Genomic DNA, 19,519 nt, shown 5'->3' with positions numbered 1-19,519 from the left:
TGCTGTGATCAGAACAGACCTTATGTTCTTCGGGGCTCATGTAAATAATATCGGATTTTACTAGTGACATTAACAAAGGAAACTACGCTTGGGATTGCCAGACGGGGAAGCTAAACTTCCTGTTACTTTGTCATAAATTATCTTTTTTAAAGATTTTAAAATGATCGGCAATGGAGGAAAACTGTAAAAGTCTAGTGTAAAAGCATCTACAGCTGATGCATCTGGGTCTTTCCACCATGATAAGTAAGTGTACATTTGGCATTGGAGCGAGAAGAGAAAAGATCAATATCAGGCTCACCAGCAGTATACATTATGCGTAGCAGTATAAACGCTTCATGAGATAGTTCCCATTCAGTATCGAGATTCACATTTCGTGATACCCGGTCTACTTCTATATTGTTTTTCGTATATTTAATATTTATATACGATGCAAAAAAACCAAAGGTTTAGCTTCTTCGCACCACTGCCAAATCCGTCTGAAAGGGTCGGTCAAATTTCGAAATTGAACGTTGCCCATGCGATTTTCATCGCTTATATCAGTTATAGCTTTCGTATTGTCTATACGAATTAATATAAAACAGTCACAACGACGGTCATTAAAGAAATATTAAGAGGTAAACATACTGCTAACATTTCCAATTGGTTTATGTGGAAAGCTTTTTCCTCGGATCTCGACGCTCCGTGTGCAAGAGAATATAATATTCATCCCCCAGTTCGGATCATTTAATATTAGTTTCGGTAATTTAATTTTCTTACTATAGTTTGGGTCGCGTTGCAAGGCTAGAAATTTTTGGCGTTCTAGAATTTTAGTATATAGCCACCCAAATTTAGCTGCAGGGCATGCGTCAATAAGTACTCCGATCAGTTGAGATAATTCTCTAACGGAACAAGAGTGTAGTGACAGAGATTTTCTAACCATCACGTCGATTTTTCTCTCATTTTTCCCGTAGGTAAAAAAATCGACTGAGTTGAACATAAAACCTAAGTCTCGACAAACCTGTCGCGGTTTTAATGTCCTATTAGTATAGTTTATGACAAAGCACAAGCATTCTAGTAGGTTAACGTTTACGTTTCGTAAACACTCTACATAAGAGTACCCGACACATAAAATACCGCGCTAAAAAAGACCATAAGACAAAGCCGTAAATTCATTTAAGTTAATAAACTAGGGTTTTCATCTTCAAAATGGACGCTCAGATATTTGCGGCACTGTCTCGCAATAAGAATCAGTGGGTAAGCTTCCTTCAAATCAACTGTAGCCATGAAGCTACCTGTTAGTAAGTATAAGCTTAACAGTTGGTCTGTGGTTTTCCATTTTGAAATGTTCTCTAGGAATAAATTTGTTCAGCTTTTCGAGATTTGGAATAAAACGTTTGGTGTCATTACATTTTTGTGACAAAAACGTTCTCGAAATAAACTGGTCATGCTGTGGGATGCAAGGGACAACTGCATCCAGCTGAATTAAATTTTGGACGTACCTCCATAACGGCTTTTTCACTACTTGCCCAATTTATTTGGGGTACAACGTCTTGAAAAACCGGACGTTCAAAAGTTACCGAGCAACCGTTTTTAAGCGAATCTAAAATAACTTCATTTGATGTTATTTTTGACCAGCAATCATAAAAAATATTTTATTTTACCAGCGTGAGGTAACTGACTCATTGTTGAGGAGTGGCACGGGGCTTGCCCTGGCCTGCTGGTCTGGCTGGAGGGTTCGGGGTTGGTTGACTGCTGTCCTTCTCTGGGCTCCCCCCCCCCCGCCGTTTTCGACTGGTAACGAGGAAGGCCTGACCCGTTTCCCTGAAACTGGTATTGGTTGCGCGCCGACGTTGTTGTCGAAGTTGATGGAGCCGTGTTGCTCTTTCCCGAATATACAGACTTTTTTATCTGTAGCCATTGTTTCTCAATTACTTTTGAGGCTTTTATTTTTTCCGGGAGTTTACTTCCATAGAGTAAATCGCCCGCATCTTGAATTATGGTCAAGAAGGGTTTTTATAACCTGGGTGTGACAAGCCTTGCACGTGCTTGGGTTTTGCAATAATGCAAGTCTGATAAGATGCGACAACTGTCGCTTAACAGCTTGGTAGCAGTGATCTTATATATCATCAGACGTCAATAGAACAGTAATAGCTCGGTTTATGGCTGTAATGCCTACACCCAACTGGCAGCTGCCACAAACAGCATGGCTGTAATGGCCGCAGAAATTTCTGCATGAAGCATCTAAATGCTTAAAAAAACGTACAATTTTCGGAGATAAGGTATTCTTTTAATATCTTATCCTTCAAATCTTTGGTAAACCCTTGCGGACTAATGATAACCAAGGGGAGGCTAAGTTACCGTGAATTTTTCCCCAAATATGGGTGTATGGTCGGTATATAGCCTCACCTAAACGCGGTAACCAGGTCTGGGTCCAAATCAGGTACTTTTGGAGCTGAATTTTCAGGAGTTGAGCCTGGCGCCGTACCCGCAGGGTGTTGCGTCTTCAGGTAAGATCTCCGGAACATTCTCGATGTATGGAGAATTCGAGTCCTGGTAATCGAGTTGGTTGTCCGGAATGTACCATTTCGGTCTCCGTGACTTCTTGTTCGAGAAAGCAACGGTGCTTTCTGAACAGAACAAAAACCAAGCCATAATTTAGTTTTATAAAAACTAAAATAAAAATAGTACCAAAATTGTGGGTACACTGAGAGAAAATACAACCAGTTTCATGTTCGTTCAACAAATTTTTTGGTTAAAATAGCACCTACGTGCTCTTTGGTTCAGACAACAAGCTACTTGACATTTGAATCGGCAATATATTTGAATCAACAAGTCGATTTTATAAAAACAACTTGACACATATTGTTTTAAACATACGTTTGGCTGATTCAAACGGATAAACCGCAACAAGTCGAACTTGTTGAATTCACAATGCAAATTTCTCTCGGTGTAGATTTCACCCATATGCGCGAATGCGCGTCTTACTTAGTGTTATCTCGCGGATAACATTCAGTAACTAATGTTCATATCAACATGTGTTCGTAATAGAATCACCATGTCTTACATGAGTTATGCCTTCGTGTTGACTCACGGTCAACCCCCAGGCTCGCGTCTTGTTAAAAGTACGCGTTGTGTGATCATCCGTAGATGATGATAAAAATACTAGTCCACTGTTTTTCTTGGTCAGTGCGTTTTACGCTTTGGCATTGCCAACGACCAAGATAAACTTAGTATCAAAAGATAGTGCAGTGGACGCGTGCGTCTGTTGCCGTGCACGAAAAAATAATGAGGTTGCCACCGCCGGTTGACACCGACCTGAGGGTGGGGTTTAGAGGCAATTGAAATACTTATTTTTTATAAATCTCTAAAATAAGCGTGCAATATGTTGCCAGTAGATTAAATAAACTACAATAATGTAAACTTAATAATTATATCGAACAATGAAGCGAGGAAATATAATAGCGAGAGAGACTATAAATCGGTCGTTCTCTCTATCGCTGAAAATTCATCGCTTACGGCTCAGCCACGACATTGGTCTACGCGCGACAGCGGTGAGCGGCGGCCATACATTGGAGCGAGACACAGCGATGGGACTTTTCATTCGCACGTATGGCTGCCGCTCACCGCTGTCGCGCTTAGACCGATGTCGTGGCTGGGCCGTTACTCGCTTCTAGTGAGACCAGAGCCTAACCCCTGGCATGCCATTGACTAAAATGTTCTACTAAATTGTCTGTGACAGATCTGGAACAAGACATTTGAGGGGTTAAGCGACGATGGTACCTTTTGCTTGAGATCGGCACATTTTATCAAACAACCAAATAATACTAAGATCTTTACAAATTGTTAATTTTCGTTATATACACAGACTTACGAACTTGTTTATTGTAAAAATAACTTAAATATTAAATTACACAAGAATACATGGACTTAGACTACACAAAATGGAGATACAGCGGACGTTCGCAAAAAAAACATATTATGATATAATTCATAGGTCAAGGTGCTAACGAGGAAACGGAATATTACATTATGATACAAGTGCGTAAAAAAGGAACTTCGAAACGAGTGGCGATAAATTAAAACACGACCAAAGGGAGTGCTTTTAAATCGACACGAGTTACGAATGTCCTTTTCGCACGTGTATCTTAATATACTTCACTGTTAAAATCGTTCGGTATCCACGCGGGCAAGTTGCCAATACAAATAAGTATTAGTAATATGAAACATATTTGTATAGAAAATGTATGGCCTAGTAATTTATAGTAAAAACAATCTTAATATTTTTGACTCTAAGTCCGATTTCACAATAGGCTTGCCTCCTAGTCAAATCAGCGTCTTTTAAAGAACTGCCAAAACGAATTTGAACGACTTGCTAATATGGAATTAATATGAAATCGAGTTGAGTGACGTCACGGTCAATTCAGTTACTTTATAGAAATATATAAAGTAACTGAATTGACCTAACTTATTAAATAGGAATTCTATTTAAAAATAACTTCTGTCCATGTTTTTCTAATAATTATCTGATGCTTTATTTCGTGCATGGTATAAAATATTTTATTTTAAGAACAGTCAATTTCCCTATATCCGATCCGATATAGGATATATAACGGAGGCAGCGATAACATACATATACATTCAAGGCGCCATCTTTGATTTTGGCCTTTGACATCGGATAATGTGAAAACATCATAACTGATATAAGCCTGATTTTTCTTATTTTACTTTTTCGTATGGACTGTTATCATTTTTGGTTACATTTATTTTATATTCTTACTTGTGTTTGTCACCAATATCACTGATTCTCTTTCTTAATTTTCAAATCCAGGACCATATCTGAAATGAGAGAAAAAACATTAGTTTTAATACCTATTTAATTATTATAGACGTTAAACTTTCGTGAGACAGATTTAAATATTTTTGAAGTGAAAATTCTAACGCGTAACACTCAGTCAGTGTTACGTTGCGTGAAATGACTCTCACTCAGCGCGTAACATTCTGTCAGTGTCGTTGCGCTCAACGCGACTCACTCATTCCGAACATGGTTTGATACTCAGCTTACATTTAATGAGCACATTGCAAAAACCTGTAATGAAGCCCGTAGATGCCTGGGATTCGTCTTACGCCAAGCGAAACCATTTACTAATAAACATGCTATGACTACACTTTATAACGCATTCGTTCGTAGTAAACTTGAAACAAATACTGTTATTTGGAGCCCCCACGAAAAATACTACACGCTTCTAATAGAGAAGGTACAAAAATGTTTTATAAGGTTCCTTTATAAGAAGCTTTACGGCTTTTACCCCCTTCTTTATCCCACTCTGTTCATTTTAGGTATGGTAGATTATACATCCTTAGAGGCACGCAGAAACATTTACTTAATAAAATATTTTTTTCAACTAATCCGAGGACAAGTAACAAACCCATCATTATTACTGCAAATAACACTGCGAGTCCCCCGTCTCACCGCGAAACAGCTACGGCCCCGTAGCCGTGGTCTGTTTGCCGTGCCTGCGGGCCGCACGCGCCTGCTCGCTGCGTCCCCTCTCCACCAGGCACTGACGTTACTAAACGCCATCCTGGACAGTGACAGAGAGCTGGACATTTTCTTAACAACGGAAGCCAAATTTCTAGCTGCATCAAATCGCTACGTTGAGACAATTGTTACCGCCAGTTCCATAACCTAACATAATGCGCGCAATAAATAGTAATACTTTATTCAAATTTGTTTATAATTAAGTTTATATATCTGTCACTTGACTTAACTTTAATTTTATTAAATTGACCAATTTATCGTTGCTTATAAATCATTTGAACTATTTATATTATATCAATATTATGACTTCCTCTTTGTTTTGCCATGACTATAAATCATTATTGTATTTCCTTGACATATCTATCCTTTCACATGTAATCCCTCGGTTTATTTATTTTATTATCTTGCAATGTCCATTGAATTCAATTTAATACCTTTACCTATTTATAATAATCATTTCACTGCACTTGTTATTGTTTAATGCATGTTAGATATTAAGAAATATAATGTCAATTAGCACGTAAGGTTTAACCGTTAGTGTTAATTGTATACAATAAATAAATTAAAATTGAAAATTTAAATTCCATTCATTCACTTATTCACTCACTCAGTGACAGAACAGAATGCCCAGAATGGTTTTGAATGGTGGAATGGTTGGTTGGAATATGTGTTTTATATTTAGATCGAGTGCAAAATGAGTTTATGTTTGTATTTTCAATAATCAACGGCAACCTTCAAATCAAGAGTGAACAGGCATCTTCTGGGCGAGCTCACTCCATCGTAGGCCACGTCTTTGCCTTTGGCTAGTCTGTGGCCAAGAGTAAGCCCATTTATAATAATAAAAAAAAATGTGCAAATAGCAATGTAAAATATTTAAAACAGTGAATAGATGGACGTAACTAAACGCATGATGATCAAATGATATGATAAAACGTGATGGTCAATTGACAAAATGTAAATTTAAAGATTGCTACACTATAGCCCTATAGATTTTTACACAATTTTTTTTATATATCGAATCGCAAGCTTTAGGCACTGATCCTACCAGAAACGAGTAAGGACGAACTATAACTCGCTCGCGTATCATCGCGTCTCTTTCGTTTACACGGAAGAGACTATTACCGTTCGTTTCTCTCGCCGATATCTCATCACTTACCCGATTTTGGTGAGACCAGAGCATTAATGCAAGAATAAATAACGATGACGACTACATAAAAAAATGGCATCCTGTTTAGTCCGTCAGTTAGATCGTCCAAAAATACTGAACACATATTTTTCGCTTTTTCTAATTAATGAAAAAATACAAAGATATAGAGCATCAAAGTTCCGGAGTGGGGGCTTGTGACGTCACTTCTAAGAAATTGTACCTAGGCGTGACATCACCCGAAACTTCAACGCACTGTACCGTCGTTATTTTTCGTTTACGAGAAAAAAGAAAAAATACGTGTTTTAAGTTCTTTGATAATCTAACTGACGGATTAATTAGTTTTTTTTAGTCGTCTCGCCTATTACTACGGACAAAAACCCTTACCATCATAATCATGGACGTACGCGATCCTCCTCGGCGCCGACTGTTTCCTCCCATGACTCCTCTTCGCCTTCACACACAAATCCAGCACGCCCCCGTTTTCCTCTTTCAACACATTGTCATACTCCTGTTTTATCCCAACGTCCATAAAATCATTTCTAATATCATTTTTGAAATCTTTTCCGTCATCGAAAATTTCTTCTTTCACAAAGGCACCTGTTCTTTCAAACATTTTATGTTTAAAACCATCTTCCAAACACTTCTTGTCATCTAGGAAGACAGTTTTCGCGGCCACTTTCTTCTTATCAAAAATATGGTTGACGCTTTTCTGAACCAGTTTCTCTATGCGACATTCGAAGGTCTCTCTGCTGTCCCGATAACTCTCGCTGAGGTCTGGGGAACTGGAAGTTTTGATTTCTTTGGGCTTTGGAGATTCTAGGTCATCTAATTCTGGAAGTTGAGTGAGGTCTGAGCGCGACTGCAGGACCTGAAAATGCAATTGTAGAATTTTTAATTTTATGGGTTAAATTGTGGCGTAGGCGAGAGGCTGGCAACCTGTCACTGCAATGTCACAATTTGGATTTCTTTCAACCCCTTTTTGCCAAGAGTGGCACTGAAAGTACTGAAACTTAGTAGTTCATGTGCTCTGCCTATCCCTTTATGGGATACAGGCGTGATTATGGGCAGGGCGAGGTGTTAAACCATAAAGATAGATAGATAGATAAAAGCTTTATTTGAATGCTGCAATAACACACAATTACAAATGCAACACAGAACAACAAAAAGAGAAAAAAAAACATACAATTGACTTAAAGAGTAGTTTTGTCTTCGGCTAACGCGATAGTTACTTTTTTTGGGACTTTTGGGCCGGGCAGAGAACAGGTTGGGGTTTAAGTACATGCGTAGGGGCTCACAATGGGTATTTAATTTTTTTTCTACTTGTCGACTGTAATCTGTCAATTAGGCCACCACAGACTAAACTATAAGTGCTAACTTTTCAGTGTTGGATACTCTATGGCAGTTCCGACTCAATTATAATAAGCTCATTATAGTTGACTTTAGTTAACTATAATAATTTCAAAAATAGAACTTCATACAATTTCTATCCTAATTTGCGATACCTGGCAAATTTTCCTGCATCTAAAACATATTTTTTTTATCTGTCGCGTTATCGGCCAATCAGAGACGGTTATTACAAACAATTGGTTGCTAGGTAATTCGATGTTGATACAACGGTGAACGACTCTATTAACATTAATTTTAACTTGAATGAATGATGATTGATGATATTTCCGTCCATTGATGATGAAGATGATGACTCGTAGAAAAAGTATTGTATACAATAGTGATATAACTAAGCTTTTCACTCTCGTACCGTACTATTAGGCCACTCAGCAAGTTTCGTGGCCTAAAGTACTCGACTGAAAAGCGTTGTATTATATCACGATTGTATAAAATACTATTATGGGGTTAGCATTTTTTTATACGAATTTTAGTTTGGTGTGTTTTTTTTTGACGAAGCGTGTTGCGGATTTTATATTAGCTTTTTTCTTTATACCACGTCGATGGCAAACAGGTATACGGTTCGCCTGAAGGAAAGCGGTCACCATAACCTATGAACGCCTGCAATTCAAGGTGTATCACATGCGCGTTGTCGACCAATTAGAAACACTACTTTTTTAAAGAACCCCATACTGTAGTTCATCGGAAATACCTCGGCAGGGAGTTCATTCCACAGCCGAAGCACAGTATAATAAAGAGTACTATCGTACAGTATGGCCACTCCCGCTCCATGCTGAAATTGCCGCCCACCCCCTCTCAGTTACCTCACAGTTACCGCCTGTCAAAAACGCGAACAGTCGACCTGTCATATCTCACTCATACAAGCATGGTACGCGTTCACCTACACGAGCTTAGAATGTGTGCTAGGAACGCGCCTTTTTCATGTATTTGATCGCCAGTGTCCGAGTTGTGGCCGAAGCGTCCACGGGAGGAAATTCCTTTGAAACCGCACGGTGTGGTTAGTGGTTACTCATGAAATGAAACTATGGAAATGGATTATATCGCGTATAATGAATTTGCAATACATCCCGACGTTTCGAATACTACAGCGTTCGTGGTCAACGGATGTCACCCGATTATACGCGATAAAATCCGTTTCCATAGTTTTATTACATAGATAGAGTGTAGCGTTTCCGTAGCTGATACCGATATTAGATTGGAAAGTATGAAAAACATCAGGTGAGTCATAAAAGCGAAACCCGCAGACGTCGGGTGCACAGAATAGCCAACCAACAAACCCATATACCTGAGCTATAGCGAGTTGCTCGGCCAGAGCGGTGTCACTTCCTAATAACCTATATAAAAACCCACATACCTGAGATATATGTAACCTCAGCGTTCTACAGCAATCCTTCTGCATATCTCTGCTGTGCAGTAACGCGCGTCGCTCAGCCAGAGCAGTGTCACTTCCTACTAACCTATATAAAAGCCCGTATATCTGAGATATATGTAACAGCGTTCTACAGCAATCCCTCTGCATATCTCTGCTGTGGAGTAACGTCACTCAGCCAGAGCAGTGTCACTTCCTACTAACCTATATAAAAGCCCATATATCTGAGATATATGTAACCTCAGCGTTGTACAGCAATTCCTCTGCATAACACTGCTGCGCAGTAACGCGCGTCGTTCGGCCTGCGCGCGCGGCGTCGTAATAAAACCCATACACCTGAGATATATGCAACAAACCCATATACCTGAGATATATGTAACCTCAGCGTTCTACAGCGATCCCGCTGCATATCTCTGCTGCGCAGTAACGCTCGTCGCTCGGCCAGTGCGGCGTCGCGTCGTGCGCGCACGCAGCGCAGCTCGCGCGTGAGACGGCGAAGGTGCTCGAGGCTGCGCCGGCGGCTATTTTGGGACGCCAACTGGAAACAACAAATAAGAGCTTTGTATGATTCGCTAGACAGGGTCTCCCCAAACCTATTGACGTGGAATCAGCTCTAACCGACCAAAAATTGCTCGTTAGTATGAAGACGCTTACAAGTCGTCGTCCCTGAACGCATGCGCCCGCATGTTCATACTAATACCTGTCCTGTTATACGTTTCACGTGTCTGTCTGTCTGTAAAATTATAGTTTTATCAATAAATATTGAATTGAATTGTCTGTCTGCCTTTGTGTGTGTCTGTCTGTGGCATCGTAGCTCCCGAACGGATGAACCGATTTAGATTTAGTTTTTTTTTTGTTCGAAAGCTGAATTAGTCGGGAGTGTTCTTAGCCATGTTTCATGAAAATCGGTATACTATGTCGCAGTCAGGGGTTAATTATTATATATATACAATTATACAGAGTTATATATGTCTTCAACCGTATTAATACAAGAAGCTTGGTGAACGACCTTAAAACTCATTTTATAAAGACGTAAATGCCAAATAAATTCCAATAAAATAAAAAGCAAAAAATAATAAACCTTTGAATTCAAATTACTTATCGGATTGCAATAATCTAAACTTCCAAATTATAACCAAATCAATTATTTTTGTAGTCGGTACCAGCCCTGTTCCTCGCCTTGCTATTGCCTGTTTGCCCCATCCAATCATACGCACTCCAAACCGACTCTAAAAATAATTGATTTGGTTATAATTTGGATGTTTAGATTATTGCAATCCGATAAGAAATCTGAATTCAAAGGTTTTTGCTTTTTAGTTTTTCCGTGTTTTCTAAGGCGCTTATTTTTGAAGGCGGTTGTTTTAAAACGTTTATTTATTTCTTGATTTTTAGTGGTTCCTATTGATATTATAAGTATCAGTCCGAATATGCGTACAGTAGTGAAAGAATTATCCTTTAACCAATGGAGGAGTTGACCTTCCATCATCAGCTCAGCCACATAAAATTATTACCATCAAGCGTAAATACTGGGGTACCTTTGAAAAATACAACATACAACATACAATTCACGCCTGTATCCCATAAAGGGGTAGGTAGAGCACATGAAACTACTAAAGCTTCACGGCCACTCTTGGCAAATAAGGGGTTAAAAAAAAGAAAACGAAACTGTGACATTGCAGTGACAGGTTGCCAGCCTCTCGCCTACGCCACAATTTAACCCATATCCCACAGTCGCCTTCTACGACACCCACGGGAAGAAAGGGGGTGGTGAAATTCTTAACCCGTCACTACACAGGCAAAAAATACACTAAAACATTAATTACATGTGCCTATCGATTTCTCCATGATCCCATCATCAGACCCCGATTTGGTGCCAATGGGACCATCTCGGGGTTATACCCGTTCGATTAAAAAAAAATATTTGAAAATCGGTTCACGATTATCGGACATCGGACATAATTATCGAGTAACATACATACAAAAAATAAAAACATTCAGTCGAATTGAGAACCTCCTCCTTTTTCTAAAGTCGGTTAATAAGTTCTTCTAAAACGAACAAAACAGACAGTTTCCAATTCCTTGTGGTTGATATTAATACTACAACACTACAATGTTAAAGTTAAATATGCTTTAAAAATGTACTGGTAAAGTTGATAATTGTGTTCACTAGTTAGGTGTGAATCATTTATCATTTCTCATTAGATCATATTTCTGTTGAGCAAGGGCTTGTAAATATTTCTATATTGGCTGACGACCGGTCTGGCTCAGTCCGTAGTGACCCTGCCTGCTACGCCGCGGTCCCGGGTTCGAATCCCGGTAAGGGCATTTATTTGTGTGATGAGCACAGGTATTTCTTCCTGAGTAATTGATGTTTTCTATGTATATACATATTTGTATATTATATCGTTGTCTGAGTACCTGCAACACAAGCCATCTTGCTGAGCTTACCGTGAAACTCAGTCAATCTATGTAAGACTATCCTATAATATTTATTTATTATTTATTACAGTGTCGAACGTGTCGGCTTCGGCTCCGCGCACACCATCATAATGTCTGGAATACTCAATAGTGATACATAAAATCATCATCCTCCATATCCCGGTATTTGCCACGGCTCATGGGAATCTAGAGCCTGATTTGACAACTAATCCCAAGATTTGGCGTAGATATTACCAGTTTTACGAAAGCGTCTGCCATCTGACCTTCAAACCCGAAGGGTAAAGGCCTTATTGGGATTAGTCCGGTTTCCTCACGATGTTTTCCTTCACCGAAAAGCGACTGGCACATAAGTTCCGAAAAACTTATTGGTACGAGCTGGGGTTCGAACCTGAGACCTCCTTGAAAGTCGCTCTCAATTACCGCCTGTCATCGCGACCCGTCGACCTGTCTCTCACTCACACAAGCATGCTACCCGTTCACCTACTCGAGCTTAGACTGTGTGCTAGGAACGCGCCTCTTTCATATATTTGATCGCCAGTGTCCGAGGTGTGTCACTGAGCATGTAAGACTTAACTATTTTGGCTCAGTGATCCAAAGTGAATCTTGGCATCTGACACGAGAGTCACCTATCCCGATCCTGCGCAGCCTCTTGCCAGTCACTGACTTGAAGCCGAGAGTTGTAAAACATAAGTTTTTTTGCAAAAAAATCATTTTTGGCACAAGCTTTTATCGCCGACTGTACCTTTCTTTCAACAGTCATCTACTGCTCTCCGAGACGTTTCTAAAAACCCCTTACTCGATGAGGATACGACGTTTCATAACAAAGTTCCTATGACCGCCTTTCTGCTCCATTATCAAATCAGCTCCATGATACCATAACATTGCATTGTCACATGATTTAAATGATGATGATGATTTTATCCTGTTGTCCCTCATCAGGGACATAGGGCTCTCAAAAAGGATTTCCACTGTTCCCGGTCCGACGCGGCCTCCTCCAGGCGCGCCCAGCCGAGGCCCACTGAGCCAGCCTCCTTTTCCACCGTGCGCCTCCAGGTCGTCCGCGGGCGACCTCTCCCCCTTGATCCTTGATGATTTACATGTGTGTGCAAAATTTCAACTGAATCGGAAATCGGGAAGTGGGTCAAATTTAGCTTCTACGCTTTGACGCACACTAACATACTAACAAGGCAAGTTGAATAAAAGCCTGTAATATAACCTAACCTAACCACAAAATCTTAAACAAAGGATACTATAGACTAGACAGCCAAATAATAATACCACTACCGAACGAGATGGTCACATACAAATTATAATAAGAGTGACAGAGAGCAAAATGTTATTTTTTGTCTTTGTCATAGTTTCACTTTTTCGCCGCTGCCACAAACGAGTTTGTGGCAAACAATAAGGACGTGACTTGTCAAGCTTATTATCCGCCCAAATTACGTAGGTTGTTTATGGTAAACTGTCAGCCATTTTTAAAGTGATTCTTAAATTCGCTCCATTACTCTATATCTGTCCCTTACGGGTGTACGCTTGTGTCAAGTCTATAGTATCCTTCGTCTGAGCACAAAATTAAAATTTTGAAAAAACCCCCGACCGCGACATAGTGGACCGATTTTCATAAAACATGGCAAGAACACTCCCGACTAACTCAGCTTTCAAACAAAAAAAAACTAAATCGAAATCGGTTCATCCGTTCGGGAGCTACGATGCCACAGACAGACAGACAGACACACACACACACACAGACAGACACGTCAAACTTATAACACCCCGTCGTTTTTGCGTCGGAGGTTAAAAATGAAAAAAAAATGTCCTCACCCGGTTCTTGATCCGCCTCCGCAGCCCCTTGAGGAAGGACAAGTCGCCCTCGTTGAGCTGTAGCGACTGCACCTTCTCAGAGTACTTGACTGTGGGGAGCCCGGCCACCTCTTCCACCGTCATGTTGATACCTCGGGCTGGGAACAGAAGAATTTATGAAATATTTTTTTTTGTTTTTTTTTTCGTCTGTTTTAATCTGTTTTTTACTATTTATGTGCTATACCTATTGTTTTTATTTTTTAGTTTCACAGTGCCTTGGTTTTACCAAAGAGGATCGAGTATTATAGAGAGTTACTGTAAAATGTGTAATCACAGTGCATAGACTGCCGTCTCTTGACATAGGCGTAAAACTTTTGAACCTCAGTTTTGACAATTTGGTCCATATTCTTATCTTGATATGTTTTAAATGTCAAATATTAATATTAGCGCCATCTATTAGCTGAGCGTACCCCAAAGGTGTGATGCCATCACAGATGTCATATATACCATAGATCAAGCAAACGTATCTACTTAGCGTGTCAAATGAACTCAGTGAAATCCACTGAGTTGTCCGTCTTTAATCGCAGCTTGCAGCTTTCGGGCGTCAATTTTTGTAAGTTGAAGTCAATCAAAACATAAAAAATGCCTCGTTACGTGATATTCAATTGCAACAACACAAAAATTATGAACAATCAAGAGCCTGAGACATATTTAAAATTACAGGCAAGAAACAACTTCAGTACAAAATTTGACACGCTCGGCCCCTATACAAATAGATGAACTTGTTTCTTCTATCTAAATAAAGTTCTGTGGATGCCATCTAGGCCACCGTACCTTTTTCTGTATGGTACTGAGGCACGTTTGTTTTTTAGACTTTATCTGTCTATACGGAGTTATATATGTCTTTGGTTTTACTGTTATGCTGTGTAACTTATTTGAATAATAAATAAATAGGACACTCTTAGTGCGTTTTCACATTATTCGATCCGATATCGGATGTCGGAAGGATTTCAAAGGGATAAATCAAAGATGGTGTCCTTAATGTATAGGATATGGGCCAATTTTTTTTTTCAAAGTTGTCCACCGCACTTTTTTTTGTATTTGCAAATTATTATGTGGTTTCCACTCAGAATCGCGAGCTCTTTCAATCCTAATAGGAGAAAAAAAGTGTCCCAAGGTTTTTTTCCCATTCCGTTACCATTTTTTCATACATTTTGTATGACGGTAACGGAATGGAAGATTTGAAAAATGCATGGAAATCTTGGGACATTTTTTTTCAGGATCGAAAGACCTCGCGACTCTGAGTATGAATCGCGTAAAAAATACCCATGTTACAAAAAAAGTGGGGTGGTCAACTTTGAAAAAAAAAACGGCCAAGAGCGTGTCGGGCCACGATCAGTGTAGGGTTCCGTAGTTTTCCGTATTTTTCTCAAAAACTACTAAACCTATCAAGTTGAAAACAATAATTTTCCTAGAAAAGTAAAGAAAAAAAAGAAAAGTAAAGTAAAGTTCTACTTTTGTGATTTTTTTCATATTTTTTTTAAACATAATTATGGTTCAGAAGTTAGAGGGGGGGGGACACACTTTTTTTTCCTTTAGGAGCGATTATTTCCGAAAATATTAATATTATCAAAAAACCGGCCAAGTGCGAGTCGGACTCGCGCACCGAGGGTTCCGTACAAACCTAAGGTTTTCGGAATTTTTCCTTTATGTGTGCTATAAAACGTTGCTTCATGCCAAATTTCAAGATTCTAGGTCGACTGGAAGTACCCTTTAGGTTTTGATTCCCTTGCGAGTACTTGCGAGCTTCAAAATATGCAGCTTAAATTGCGGTTTCTTTTGATTGCGTTGACATAGAAGTTTGATTTTGTTACAGCTTAAAGGTATTATAGACCTGAGTATTTGGTATGAATTTCAATTTAATACCTCTACGCGTTTATGAGGAAATGGGTAGTAAGGTTAAAATTATTAAAAAAAAATATATTATGTGATGTAACTAAAAATTTATGGTTTTCGTAATTTTTCCTTTGTCTATGCTATAAGGCGTTGCTTCGTACCAAATTTCAAGATTCTGAGTTCACGGGAAGCACCCTGTAGGTTTTGATTCCCTTGCAAGTGTCGAAAATTTGCGGCATAAACGGCTGTATCTTTTGATTGCGTTGGCTTAGAAGTTTGATTTTTTCACAGCTTCAAGGGACAGTAGACCTGAGTAATTGATATAAATTTCAGCTTCATACCTCCACGCGTTCCTGAGAAAAAGGGTCTTGACAGACGGACGGACGGACAGACGGACAACAAAGTGATCCTATAAGGGTTCCGTTTTTTCCTTTTGAGGTACGGAACCCTAAAAACGATTTTAGTAAACCCTTATTCATTTTTAAATAACTATCCAACAATATATCACATGTTGAGGTTGGAATGAAAAAAAGAACAGTCCCCACTTTACATGTAGGGGGGGTACCCTAACAAAACATTTTTTTTTCACTTTTTATTTTACCACTTTGTCAGCGTGATTGATATACGTATTGGTACCAAATTTCAGCTTTCTAATGCTAACGGTCACTGAGATTATCCGCGGACGAACGGACGGACGGACAGCCAGACATGGCGAAACTATAAGGGTTCCTAGTTGACTACGGAACCCTAAAAATGGCCCATATGGTCTCCCCAACCATCGACGCGGAATCCAAAAATTTCTCGTTAGTGTGAACATGCGTACGCATGCTTTCAGCGACGATGACGCGTAAGCGTCATACTAACGAGCTCACCGATTCAGTAATAAATAAATAAATAAATAAATATAGGACATTCTTACACAGATTGACTGAGGCCCACAGTAAGCTCAAGAAGGCTTGTGTTGTGGGTACTCAGACAACGATATATATAATATATAATATATAAATACTTATATACATAAACATCCATGACTCAGGAACAAATATCTGTGCCCATCACACAAATAAATGCCCTTACCGGGATTCGAACCCCGGACCGCGGCGTAGCAGGCAGGGTCACTACCGACTGCGCCAGACCGGTCGTAAATAGCCTAATAGGTAGTAATAGCCTATATTATACATTACATACATACCATAGATAGAGGAATAAGTAGGGAAGAGTTGTAACTCCATACATTAGTAAATGCGGGTTATTTGTAGTGACATCTAGCGACAATCACGCGTCAAATAGCGTAAATTATCAGTACCACTACTCGATACTAGGTGGCAACTGTGTCTCCTCTGCCAAAAATCTTATATTAGAACAGTTTACAATTCAAATTTATATTACAAGCAGAAGGAAGGCTGTTTTCACAGAATAGTGATTAGATTAATAATAATTGTAATATTAGCTAAAAATTGATGAGCATTAGACTCTTCGTTCGTCGCGACTCGCGACATCTATTGAGAAGTAGCAGTACTGATAATTTACGCTATTTGTTTTATTAATAACCCGCATTTACTGATATGATACATACTTTTCAGTACAGATGTTGTTTTTTTTACGCACTAGTGCGAGAAGTGGTTCATTATATGCCAGGTCGAAACTTCGGAGGCTCATCTGTACTGAAAAACGTCGTACGATACACGTGCGAAAAGGAAATTCGTAACTCGTGTCGATTTAAAACACTCCCTTCGGTCGTGTTTTAATTTATCGCCACTCGTTTCGAACTTCCTTTTTTACGCACTTGTATCGTAATGTACTATACTATATTCTTTTCTCCACTGACAGAAGATACAAGTTTTTTTTCAAAGAAGTGAGGTGAGAATATTTGGGTGGCTAGATGGCGGGATGATTTGCATAGGGGGGCCGGCGGAAACTAGACGCATAAAGCAGCAGACCGGGCTCTGTGGCGTACCTTGGGGGAGGCCTATGTCCAGCAGTGGACTGCAACGGGCTGATGATGAGAATATTTAAAATTTAAAAAGACCAAGATCATATTCTACAGGGAACACCGATGCTGGGAGCTCATTCCATCCAGTGTATATAAAAGAGACGCGAAGATCTAATTACTTACACTTAATTACAACAAAATATAAAGTGGAAGACCTAGGCGAACTTTTCTTGATCAAATTGGGGAAATATTGCAAAAAGGCCAGATCAGAAGTACTCGAAACCGACGAGCGTGTAATTAGAAACGTTATGAAAGTGTGTGAAGCAAAAGTGGCATGTCAGGATCGTAGTAAATGGAAATCCGTGATCTCTGCCTACCCCTCTGGGAAACAGGCGTGATACATATCAGTGCTTTGTGCATACATACAGTATGTACAAAGCACTGACTGACATCAAGACATGAAATATGTAAAAAAACATACTGCAAGAATTTTGAACTTTATTGCAATAAAATTATAGTTTTAAATGTGATATAGGGACTTAATAAGGAATTATACAATAATTCTTGCTTTCCAGTAAGAATTTTAGTTTTGTGCATATCAGTGATTATCATCAGCACGGGAAGCATGGTCACGCGATAGATGATAAAATATCAGGCCGTCCCTATCGCACTTACAAATTGTGCGATAGGGACGGCCTGCTATTTTATCGTCTATCGCGCGACCATGCTTCCCGTGCAGGTGTATGTTTTATTACTATATATGTATTCTATGTTGTTGCTATAGCATTGTTAAGTATAATATCTTTACTGGAGACATAATTATAAACAAAAACAATAATACTAATAAAATAAAATAAAAACAATATACTAAACCTTAATCTAAAATAAATACCTAACTAAACTCAAAATATTAAAAACTAGGTGAACTCCTTAGGCATGGTGCTGTAGACACTGGCAGCATTTCCTCGCTGTATCGCTAGGCTTATTCTTTGGGCGAGGAAGCTGCCAGCCCTATATCTTTACTTGTAACATTCAGAGTCATTTACAACTCTAAAATTATTATAGATTTTTTTTCCTTGTATCTGTTTGTGCTTCCTTAATGTATTAAGTATAGTTAGTAATAATATGACATTTAGAGAATTTATACATCTCTAACTCTATAATTATCAGTGTAAAGCTACTTTGCTTATGATTAAAAATTTTAGTTGTTAATATTTCTATTAATTTAATTTGATTAACTTTAGGCCTATTTGCTGAATAAATGATTTTGTATTTTTTTTGTTTTGTATTTGCTTCACATGTTGTATAAGAGTCAAGGGTTACTGAGGAGTCAATAATGGTTTTTTTTTAGAAGAAATGCCCACATAATATAATTGACGAATCTATATGCGCCTAATACAATAACAGACTAGAAAAAATTAAGTACCATAGAGACATTTAGTAGTTATTTACTAAGATGTGTTGCTTAGAAAGGTCAATCCGTAAATAATAACTAATTTTGCAAGACCGAGTGTATACAAACATATAAATTACCGCATAAAACGAAAAAGTGCGTCACACTCCACATACCTGTTGCTGATTTCTAAGAACATATTAAATCTACTTGGTCTCAAATTACTCTTTACAATATCACGAAAACCACACTTACCATCCAGTATTTCTTGGTCCTGTTGATAGGAAGAAGCGTGCTTCTCTAAATCATCCATTCTTCATATTTGAATTCTTATTTACTATGGAATATTTCTCAATATTATTCACAAATTTTCTTATCACAAGTGAACGAAGATAGGTTATGTATGTCTTTGTAACATCATCTTACGTTCTCGGAAATTAGGATACAATAATATTCAGACGAATTTAAAACATCTCGCTTTGTAATAAGAGGTATAATCTGGATGTGACTCAATCGGAAGAATACTAAATAACAGCAAATGTAAATTGGTTAGGAAATTGCAGCTGTCAAAGTTGATGTCATAACATTGCGTTTCGTTCTGCGCTTGATGCATTCTAATA

The 19,519-nt window shown here is 38.7% G+C and overlaps 1 protein-coding gene across 1 annotated transcript; it reads right to left on the bottom strand.

Annotated features, from left to right (window-relative positions):
* Positions 1-4,490: 4,490 nt before the first annotated feature.
* LOC125239319 (nuclear factor erythroid 2-related factor 2-like) lies at positions 4,491-19,336 on the bottom strand. The gene is made up of 5 exons (XM_048146863.1): positions 19,155-19,336; positions 13,699-13,835; positions 9,803-9,976; positions 7,050-7,533; positions 4,491-4,815 (listed from the first exon to the last, which is right to left on the bottom strand). The coding sequence occupies exons 1-5, from the start codon at positions 19,210-19,212 to the stop codon at positions 4,775-4,777; spliced, it is 894 nt and encodes a 297-aa protein (XP_048002820.1). The 5' UTR covers positions 19,213-19,336; the 3' UTR covers positions 4,491-4,774.
* Positions 19,337-19,519: the final 183 nt, after the last annotated feature.

This window comes from Leguminivora glycinivorella, chromosome 25 (assembly GCF_023078275.1).
Source record: "Leguminivora glycinivorella isolate SPB_JAAS2020 chromosome 25, LegGlyc_1.1, whole genome shotgun sequence".
In the NCBI taxonomy this organism is placed as follows: Eukaryota; Metazoa; Arthropoda; class Insecta; order Lepidoptera; family Tortricidae; genus Leguminivora; species Leguminivora glycinivorella.
The sequence above is the reverse complement of the archived record's forward strand: the minus strand, read 5'-3'. Positions and strand labels throughout refer to the sequence as shown.

Bases quoted from the DNA above. Each gene is read 5' to 3' on its own strand.
- LOC125239319 (XM_048146863.1), bottom strand. From the start codon at position 19,212: ATGGATGATTTAGAGAAGCACGCTTCTTCCTATCAACAGGACCAAGAA. The intron at 9,977-13,698 runs GTGAGGACATTT...TGTTGTTTCCAG, and splicing joins GGAGGCGGATCAAGAACCGG to TTGGCGTCCCAAAATAGCCG. The intron at 7,534-9,802 runs GTATATGGGTTT...TTGCATTTTCAG, and splicing joins TGAGGTTACATATATCTCAG to GTCCTGCAGTCGCGCTCAGA.